This window comes from Pseudomyrmex gracilis, unplaced genomic scaffold (assembly GCF_002006095.1).
Source record: "Pseudomyrmex gracilis isolate BER0280 unplaced genomic scaffold, ASM200609v1 scaffold_417, whole genome shotgun sequence".
Classification (NCBI taxonomy): Eukaryota; Metazoa; Arthropoda; class Insecta; order Hymenoptera; family Formicidae; genus Pseudomyrmex; species Pseudomyrmex gracilis.
In genome coordinates, this window is record NW_018021001.1 from 31,156 (window position 1) to 41,970 (window position 10,815).

At 39.9% G+C, this 10,815-nt stretch overlaps 1 protein-coding gene and 1 long non-coding RNA gene across 2 annotated transcripts; one reads left to right on the forward strand and one right to left on the reverse strand.

Annotated features, from left to right (window-relative positions):
* Positions 1-5,280: 5,280 nt before the first annotated feature.
* Positions 5,281-5,701, reverse strand: LOC109860584. The gene is made up of 3 exons (XR_002250838.1): positions 5,668-5,701; positions 5,407-5,598; positions 5,281-5,295 (listed from the first exon to the last, which is right to left on the reverse strand). It is a non-coding gene; the product is annotated as an uncharacterized LOC109860584 (long non-coding RNA).
* Positions 5,702-10,149: 4,448 nt separating this feature from the next.
* LOC109860585 lies at positions 10,150-10,557 on the forward strand. The gene has a single exon (XM_020439788.1). The coding sequence runs from the start codon at positions 10,150-10,152 to the stop codon at positions 10,555-10,557; it is 408 nt and encodes a 135-aa protein (XP_020295377.1).
* The last annotated feature ends 258 nt before the right edge of the window (positions 10,558-10,815 follow it).

Genomic DNA, 10,815 nt, shown 5'->3' on the forward strand with positions numbered 1-10,815 from the left:
AAAAAGAGAGAGAGAGAGAGAGAGAGAGAGAGAGAGAGAGAGAGAGAGAGAGAGAACAGCTCACGGTACGTAGAGGCGAATGAAGTATAGCAAGGAGGAGCGGTGATTGAGACGGACAACGGCACAGGGACGTAGGGACGTCGCAGGTACAGGGCGCTCGACGAGAATGTCGGCGACGGAATAGAACAACGGGAGATGCTAGCACTCCGACTCCACGAAAACCGGAGCGGAGCTTTCTTTGGAGTTCTGGGCCTCGTGATGCGAGGAGATGAGCCGGAGTAAGCTCATCTCCGTGACAATGGACGCGGAACGGGCCGAGTACGGCCAACAAAAGGCCCGAGCCGATGTGTTGCCGAGACGCTCGTGGCCGCTGTCAGTCGCAGCGCCGCAAGAATAAGAATATGATTGGCTCGTTACCTGGCGCAGCGAATAGCGCAAGACGTCGAGAGTAATTGTCGCTGGAATCAACTTCATTGTTGTGCGTGCCGTGAAAGACGCGAGTCCCTCGCCTCCCGAAATAGCGTGTGACTGTGCCGAGAGTGAGTGCCGGAAAGGTAACCCGAGGGGAAACGGAGCAAGGACGCAGTGTAGAGCTGTTGGACCGATTTTTGCGAATCGAGAAAGCTGCGTGGAGAAGGTGCCGGCGAACGTGAGTAGTTGCTCGATCTCTCTCGCATATTTTTGTTTTTTTTGGAGATAATACCGTCGCGGATTGAGTCTGCACGTGTACCGTCAGCTCGATGCCGTCCGTGTATTTGCGTTTAACTAGTTCATTATACAATTAAATTTGTAACATCGGTTGTTGCCGAAAGATTACGTTTTTGCTGCTCTCTCGCCGTATCACGGTCACAACAATCCGGGCGTAATCCCGCTCGTTATTCGTGCGCGTCTTGTTATTTTTTTCTGTATTTGCATGATATTCTATCTTTATGCCGCGTCTGTGTCATTGCGTTACCGAGCATATAAATCGTACCAAGTATGTCTTATTACGTGGAATACCATCTGTTTGTAACTTCCGACATATAAAGAGTAAAATCGCGAATCGTACCGGAATTTGTAGCCGTCGGATCGCGGCCGCGCGTTTCGCTATTGTCTAGCTCGAGCAAGGGGCAACAATCCGCGTTTATTTGTGGAGTGGGGGTAAGGTCTACGTAGAAAAGGACACACTCTGTTTGATGCTTTTCGTTCTCTCTCATTCGCGCATGCGCATATACGAAAAATTGCAGTCTAGTGGGGGTACAGAAAATGGTTAGAAGAAAACGATATGCAGAGCGAAATGTGCATATGTGAATGAAAGAGAAGAAAATAGCAAACGAAATGTATTGTAGATAAAAATACATTCCGGAACTAAATGAGGATGCTCACTCTAGGCAGAGAAAAACGAGAGTAACAATTTCATAATATTGATTAATATTCATTATATTTTTGCAACATTTACAAACATATAAACATTTGTAAAAAGCATATTCTACTACATAAAAATAAATCAAATATTTTATACATAACATTGTATACATAGTATTTTAGACATACATATATTTAATATTATGGTTTTACAAGAAAGCACAGAATATAAAAATAATTACAACTTTTTATCATTTTAATATATATTTAATAACTGGAAAAACTGTAAGATATTGGTAAATGTACAGAAAAGGTCACCCCCCTCCGATTTCAATGAGCTTGACATATGTTGTCAAGGACACCTTCCTGAGTAACAATCCGTAAATTTTAGCCGTCGCTCGTTGTTAATAAAAAAATTATGAACAATTGAAGGTTGAAAACTAAGGCTGCTGCTTACACGCTTATAACACGAACAAAAAGAATGAAAAAGTAGCCTTCAAAATATCGTACATACTAAATATTTACTTTACAAAGACGTATAATGTCAATAAGTATGTAGAGATCGGAAACAAATGTTATGATGTATTTCTCACTCTTTCTTATATTCAATATTGTTTTATATTAAACACGTAATCTCTGATTACGCGTTACGCGTTACGCAAAAAATAACAGTGCATGGGATCACATCCTAATTCTTTCATGTTTTTTATGTTGGTGTTGTAAACGTGTAGGCAGGGGGGGCTGCGCCCCCCTGCACCCCCCCTACCATCTACCCTAACCCTAACCTAACCTGTGTGTTACTACAATATCAATAGATATGAGTGAAAATTTTGCGAGGGGGAGTGCAGAAAGAAAAGTTTAGGTTAGGTTAGGGTTAGGTTAGATTGTAGGGGAGGTGCAGGGGGGCGCAGCCCCCCTGCCTACACGTTTACAACACCGACAAAAAGATTCGAAGAATCACGAAGAAAAAATTGTACACAATGTCGCAAAATAAAAACTTAGTTTTCAAACTTCAATTGTTCATAACTTTTTTATTAACAACGAGCAACGGCTAAAATTTACGGATTGGTACTCAGGAAGGTGTCCTTGACAACATATGTCAAGCTCATTGAAATCGGAGGGGGGTGACCTTTTCTGTACATTTACCCTGTTTTTTCTGCTATTTTACATATCACAATAACATCTGATGATGCTTGACACAAACTATTTCGATTTTTTTGCTGTAGAAGTTTGCAAGTATCTATTTCTTTTTGTATCTCGCTTGAAATGAGCAATTGTTTACAAAAGAAACAATTAATTTTTTTAGAAACAGTTTTAGCTACGTAACCAGAAATGTATGTAATCACATTTTCAGCATATTCATTTAAGCACCAATTATTTTGTTTTAGATAATCATGATCTGTAAAAACAATATTTGCAAAATCTTTTGACTCAACATCTGNTTCTTTTTGTATACTATTAATTTCTTGTTCATTTTTCACAAACTCATCGGATAATGTAGTATTAAGTAATACAGTGTTGTCTTGTGGAATACAGTTAGCATTTACAGGAACCGAGACATCTGCTACATGCAATATTTTTCTGAAAGATGTTTTAAATAATTTTGCGGTTGGATTATTGTTCCAACCATTCATCCTTCTAATCAAAGCAAAAAAGTCTCAACATGGTCTTGAGATAATTTATAAGTAAGTAAAAATTCTATTGTGTTTTCATTAAAAAGCTCTTCTGCTAAAGAAATACTGTTTTGTAAATCGATAATAAACTTTATAAAGCCTATTTTTTGAATGCTTTGAAATACAGGAATGTTACTCATTTTAAGAGATGTAATATATGAGATAAACTTCTCAATTTTATCTTTTAGAATAAATATATTATCTTTTGTTATTGCTCGTTTCATTTCTATTTTATTATATAAATTTCTTGAATTTAATACATCGAACATGTCATTAAACATTTTGCAAAACAACGCGGTTGCTGAAGCTGTAGAAAAATCAGGTAATTTAAGATCATTTTCTAAATACATAAGTGCATCACATACCGAATTACTGAGCACTTGTACAGCTAAACACACTTTCATTTTTTTTTTTTTCAAAGTGTACGTGTCTGTTTCTTACTTTAGTTGCAAGATGTAACTTTTCTTCTTTTTGTAGGAAAACTAATTTTTCTATATATTTCCAAGTAATAGTCTGATCGTTATCATTTAAATCATATGTTTTCAAAGTATTTCTGATAAGTTTGATCATATGGCATGCATCATAAAAAATACAAATACGTTTAAATTTATTAGCAGGATGAACAAAATATGGCACAATTTCATCAATTTTAAATGAGTTCAAATGTGCGCCCAATTTTTCGCACATAGATATATTTGTGGATGATCCATCAAACGTGATACTAACAACATCAATGTTTTTTTTTATACAGGTACATAAGATAGTCTTTAATAAATTTGCTTCTTCATTACCTGTTAATTTATTAACAAAATAATATGCAATTAGAAGTTTAAAATTGTGATTTACGGCAACTATCATAAAAACAAGAACTTCACTAGCTAATGGCACCGTATTATTAATAGTGTTAGTATTGATATCAACAAAACTGTGTGATTTTTGTCCATCCCAATCTACTTTTTTTCTTATACTCATTTCGTCTAAAGTTAAATGGAACACTATCTTCTTAGTTTTTTTATTTTGAATTGTATTCAATATGGTTTTTAATGCTTGCTCAGATATACCTGAGTCACTGTGAATATTTCGCATCCACATTCTAAGAGTATTTGGATGTGGCAGACATTTTAAAAACATTTTTCTTACATATAAATATGCCGCAAGAGAATGAAAATGTAATGTGCAAGCAAAACATCTTAATCTGTGTGGAAATTTTACCGTCTTCATATCAGTTAACATTCTTGTTGATAATTTTTGGACAGGAGGCATTACATCCTACAATATTAACTTAACTATTTCGTATATGACCAATAGCTATTTTTTTATAAACTTTATAATGTACAATTATAACTACCGATGTTATTAAACCTGATTCATGGTGACATTTAAATGTAGTTATTGATACAATAATTCTATTCATTAGATTTCGTATTATACAAAACGTTTTTACAATATATAAATCTCTATACATTTACATTTATAATTAGTATTCTATTTAAAAAGATAAGATAGGAACGAAAAACTAATATCCTAATAATATTCTACACTCTGTTCATTGAGAGAAAGGTCCGCAGAGCAAGCGAATTTTCGTTTATTTCACGCATATCTGTTATCAAAAAGCCCTATCACTCCACTGTTCGTAGAACTTCTAGTGAGTGACACGGGTAGAGAGACGATTATCGCTATCCTGATAAAAAATATGCGCGAAATAAACAAATTATGGTCCGCTCCGCAGACTTTTCTTTCATTAAACAGACTGTATTCTATTCAATAATGTTCCAATAAACAAAAATCAGCAATTTTATAGCATAATTAATTACTCACTTTTAAAGCATTGACGGCATCAATTTTTAATAAATTTTTACTTTTTAAACTTTCTATTACAGATCCCGTTGTTAAACTTTTCATTTTTAAGCGTGTTTGTTTTGCTACATAAAGTTTATGTGCATATCTGTTATAGTTAATGTATTTTAATAATTTTATCCACGATTCTTTGTTAACAAAATCAGTTTGCCTAATGCATTCTATATTGTATTTAGTTCTTACAAACACTTTTTGTATTTTATTATTAGATTTCTTCCTGAAACAAAAGAGATTACAAATTAAAATAAAATTTAATATTCTTTTTTCTTACTCTCTTTTCTTACTCTGTTTATCTTACTTTCTTCGACTCGTGTCATTTTCCATGACAAGTGGTTCGGTGGAAACTATATTGTCTTTTTCAATGTTGCTTTGTAAATCTTGTGGATTAGCATTTTGAATTATCGAATCTTTCTTCACATCTCTACAAAAGCAAGTGTGTACAGCAAATATTAAAAAACATTTTTTTTACATCACAGGTATATATATATATTTATAAACATTGCAATTACATTTTATTATAAAATACTCTTACCTTTGTGTAAAAACAGACGGAATTGCAGTTTTCTTTAATCTTATGATTTTGTTGGGTGTACCAGTATCGTAATAGTCATCCTGCGTAAAATGATCACTACAGATTCTTGCATACTTGTAATTATTGATACTGTAACCAGTGTAACCAATATTATCAAACCATTTTTGTCGTTTTTCAGCATCTGCTGGAAACCTAAAAATATATTGTATTACTAACGAAAGACTATTCTAATCTTACTTCTAACCTTATTTTATACATTACCTGTGAAATGGTCGAGGACAAAGAGAATTGTATTTTTTCCCACATACACAGCAATAAACCATTGTTTTCTAACGTAAAATATGTAAAATATAGTTGATTCTTAGTATTGTTTCAAGTAGTACTCTTTCAATTTCCAATTAAATTAGAATATCACACGGAATAACAGAAACATTCTTCACGTATCGTTTTCTTCTATTTTCTATACCCCCACTATAGACTGTAATTTTTTGTATATGCGCATGCGCAAATGAAAAAGAACGAAAAGCATCAAGCAGAGTGTGTTCTTTTCTACGTAGACCTCGCTCCCCACTCCCGTATGCTCGGTCTAGATATACTATGTCTATGAGCTCGCGTTACACTGAGAGCGCGCGGCGCCCTCGCGCCGCGCCGGGCGTCTTCCACGCGACAGCGCATTCCTCTGCAGAGATAACTCGTACGGTTATCTCCTTGCTATTTATCGTGGAGTATAGACCGCGACCGCGAATAAATGACTAAGGGAAATAACGCCTGTTGAGTAAATTATCGATTACGCGTAATTAACACGTTCACGCATCGGTAAACGTACCATTTTCTTCTATGTTTTTTTCTTATTGTTACCCGATGCTCTGTATTGCCGAGACTTGATATCATTGTAAACGGTTTTTATTGAAATTATATTTTCTTATTTTACAACCAAGCGAACACGTTTCTTTGTCATTATTTGAGAACACCGCCTCCTAAACCCATGCCTCTTCGTTATTTAAATAAAATTGAGCTGCCGAGTGACCTTGCCGTCCCGTCGAAATTGTTGTCGGGATTTTTGCTGCCAATTAAGATTTGTCGTGAGTGGCGTGATTTTCACGCCTGCCGTTTAACTTTTGATTTAGGTGAGTAGAAAAAAATTAGTAGTTTTGTGTAAAAGACGTGCCGAAGTTGTGCGGCGCCTCCGTTATAACATCCAAAAACGAGGTGCCCGTCACAACATATATTGTATACGTAATAGGTAATTGTGTTTTAATATTGGAGTATGAATAAATTTTGTAATTCTCATATTTTTTAGCAGATATAAACAAAGTATTATATATATTTCAAGTAAAGTATAACAAAGTTTTTGTTTTCATGTACACATAGACTTCATCATCAATGTAAAAATAAAAGATTTATTTTATATAAATACTTTCAGAGAAATAAGATTGTTCTCTCTAAACCAGACAAGAAAAAGTAAAAATCTTATTAAAAGAGTTTGCATTTGCTTAATGTAAGAACTATTTCACTTTTAGTGCAATGCTGACTAGTATGGTTTTTTTTATGTGACATAAAACGAGCAAATAAAGTAAAACACGTTTGCTTTAACGTAGGTTAGGTTAGGTTAGGTTAGTTGTGACTCTCGGTTTGGGGGTCAGGGAGACAGCCCCGGCCTTCCAAGGGCAGAGCTGACTGCCACCGAGCGCGTCCCCAGGTTGCGGATAGGGGAACGGCCTCAAGTACTGAGGTTAGCTGCGAATAACCCTTTCGGGGGGAATAAGCAGTCGCGGACAAACAGCGGTGGATACTGAGGGTGGGGTGGTCNATATTGTATTACTAACGAAAGACTATTCTAATCTTACTTCTAACCTTATTTTATACATTACCTGTGAAATGGTCGAGGACAAAGAGAATTGTATTTTTTCCCACATACACAGCAATAAACCATTGTTTTCTAACGTAAAATATGTAAAATATAGTTGATTCTTAGTATTGTTTCAAGTAGTACTCTTTCAATTTCCAATTAAATTAGAATATCACACGGAATAACAGAAACATTCTTCACGTATCGTTTTCTTCTATTTTCTATACCCCCACTATAGACTGTAATTTTTTGTATATGCGCATGCGCAAATGAAAAAGAACGAAAAGCATCAAGCAGAGTGTGTTCTTTTCTACGTAGACCTCGCTCCCCACTCCCGTATGCTCGGTCTAGATATACTATGTCTATGAGCTCGCGTTACACTGAGAGCGCGCGGCGCCCTCGCGCCGCGCCGGGCGTCTTCCACGCGACAGCGCATTCCTCTGCAGAGATAACTCGTACGGTTATCTCCTTGCTATTTATCGTGGAGTATAGACCGCGACCGCGAATAAATGACTAAGGGAAATAACGCCTGTTGAGTAAATTATCGATTACGCGTAATTAACACGTTCACGCATCGGTAAACGTACCATTTTCTTCTATGTTTTTTTCTTATTGTTACCCGATGCTCTGTATTGCCGAGACTTGATATCATTGTAAACGGTTTTTATTGAAATTATATTTTCTTATTTTACAACCAAGCGAACACGTTTCTTTGTCATTATTTGAGAACACCGCCTCCTAAACCCATGCCTCTTCGTTATTTAAATAAAATTGAGCTGCCGAGTGACCTTGCCGTCCCGTCGAAATTGTTGTCGGGATTTTTGCTGCCAATTAAGATTTGTCGTGAGTGGCGTGATTTTCACGCCTGCCGTTTAACTTTTGATTTAGGTGAGTAGAAAAAAATTAGTAGTTTTGTGTAAAAGACGTGCCGAAGTTGTGCGGCGCCTCCGTTATAACATCCAAAAACGAGGTGCCCGTCACAACATATATTGTATACGTAATAGGTAATTGTGTTTTAATATTGGAGTATGAATAAATTTTGTAATTCTCATATTTTTTAGCAGATATAAACAAAGTATTATATATATTTCAAGTAAAGTATAACAAAGTTTTTGTTTTCATGTACACATAGACTTCATCATCAATGTAAAAATAAAAGATTTATTTTATATAAATACTTTCAGAGAAATAAGATTGTTCTCTCTAAACCAGACAAGAAAAAGTAAAAATCTTATTAAAAGAGTTTGCATTTGCTTAATGTAAGAACTATTTCACTTTTAGTGCAATGCTGACTAGTATGGTTTTTTTTATGTGACATAAAACGAGCAAATAAAGTAAAACACGTTTGCTTTAACGTAGGTTAGGTTAGGTTAGGTTAGTTGTGACTCTCGGTTTGGGGGTCAGGGAGACAGCCCCGGCCTTCCAAGGGCAGAGCTGACTGCCACCGAGCGCGTCCCCAGGTTGCGGATAGGGGAACGGCCTCAAGTACTGAGGTTAGCTGCGAATAACCCTTTCGGGGGGAATAAGCAGTCGCGGACAAACAGCGGTGGATACTGAGGGTGGGGTGGTCGCTCCTGTGGGAAGGGAGCGGCCTATAAAGTGCTCCATTAAACCTGATGAAGTATCCACGTCAAAGGCGAGTGAGTGCCGCCTTTAAAGCGCTCCAACCCTCGGGCAGATCGGGCTCGTTAGGTTTTGTTTACCAACCGATCTAGGTGAAGGAAAACACCGATGTAAAACCAAATGAGTAAAAACATAATATGATAGACAGCAAGACGAAGAAGGACTTACCGCCCCAGAGTGATCGGACACTCAGGGGCCGGCACGGTGGGAGTACTGTCCCTGCTCCCGCCGCGTCGTCATCTAGCGAAAGGCAGAAAGAGGGGTTGACGGCGGGCCTCTCTGGACATTCTGCTACCGCCGCTACAGAGAAGCCACGCGATAAGAGGAAGGCCGACAAAAGTCTTGAGTCGGCTCTTTAAGAGGGTACGGGGGCGGCCGATTGCTTCCTCGCTACGATGGTCATCGGCGCCCTTTTTGATCATGTGGCTGACTCCCGGGACGAACTTTGGGAGCGACTTTGTCGTCGCTCCAAAATGTCCAGGGAGAAGAAAGCGGGCAGGCCGAGGGAGCTCCGGGAAAAGATCATATCAAGTCTCCTGGAGCTCCAAACCCGATTCACCCTTCTCCGTGAGTCTGTTGACAACATCGAAAGGGGTGTCGCCAACATGGCCGATGTAGTAGAAAAAGTTGCTCGGGGGCAGGTGGCCTCTGAGCGACAAATTACGGAAGCTATCCTCCAGGTCAGTGAGGATATTGATGAGGTTAATATCTCTACCTTCGCTGACCTGAAGGAAATTAAGAAGAGTGTTGTGGAGGCGCGTGCGGCGATCGAGGAGGTCCATAATGAGGCCTCTCGGTCGCTTCACACGCTTCACGAAAGCATGGAGACGTCGGTGCGTGCTTTTGCCGACGTCTCCATGCCGAGGCCGGAAGGAGCTACGTGTTCCACTCCAGTCAGGGGAGGGAATCGGATTCTCCCTTCTTAGCTGGAAGAGATCGAGAGGGTGGTGCAATCCACTGTCTCGGGGAAGCTCCAAAAACTTTTGGAGCGGGGTCTCCCGAGGCAGCCCCCCCTTGTTAGTGGGTCTCCGATTCCCCCTGTTCCGATTAGGGCACAGGCGGAGAAAAAGGTGAAGAGAAAGAAGAAGAGAAAAAAGAAGAAGAAGGCGATTAACGCCACCAAGGCGCCTGCGATGGGCAGGGGTACGGCCGCTGGGGCCGTTCGAGGGGAGTCTTCCCCTCCGTTGCCCTTGCCCTCGTTAAAACAAAGGCCGCCTCGCGGGGTTCTCCCGCGTACCGAGGCGGTCACTTTGCGTCTCGAGGGTGAGGGCATGTCGTATGCCCAAGTCCTTCGGGACGCGAGGGGCAAGGTAGACCCTAGGTTGGCGGGCGTCTCCAGGGTCCGACGGACCTTGGAGGGGTATCTTTTACTGGAAGTGGGAGGGAAGGACCGCAAATCCAAGGCGGACCTCCTCGCCTCCAGGCTGAGAGAGGTTCTCCTCGAAGGAGTTAGAGTGGCTCGTCCATCCCGGAACGTGGAGATTCTAGTTTCGGGATTGGACGAGTTTACCACAGAGGACGATCTCCGCCAGGAGTTTGAGGCAGAGTTTGGTGGCGGGAGCGGCGTTAGGGTTGTATCCCTGCGTCGCTCCCAGCCATCGGGTGGAGTCGCCTTGGTTCGCTGCTCATCTGAGGCGGCGGCCAAGGCGATTAAAGTAGGCAAATTGCCGGTTGGTTAAGTGGTGGCGAGGGTGCGTGCACTCCACCCCCGCCCCCTGCAGTGCTACAGGTGTTTTCAGCCTGGGCACTGCAGGGCTTTGTGCTCTAGTCAGGTCGACCGCAGTGATCTCTGTTATCGCTGTGGCCGGCCGGGGCATGGAGCGGCCAACTGTACAGAGGATGAGAGGTGTCCCCTCTGTGAAGAGTTGGGCCGGGAGTCTTCCCACCGAATGGGTGGGGCCCATCGTGCTCGGCCATCGGCCGGGAGGCTCCCGTGC

Coding starts and splice junctions, on each gene's coding strand:
- LOC109860585 (XM_020439788.1), top strand. CDS start 10,150: ATGTCGTATGCCCAAGTCCTTCGGGACGCGAGGGGCAAGGTAGACCCT.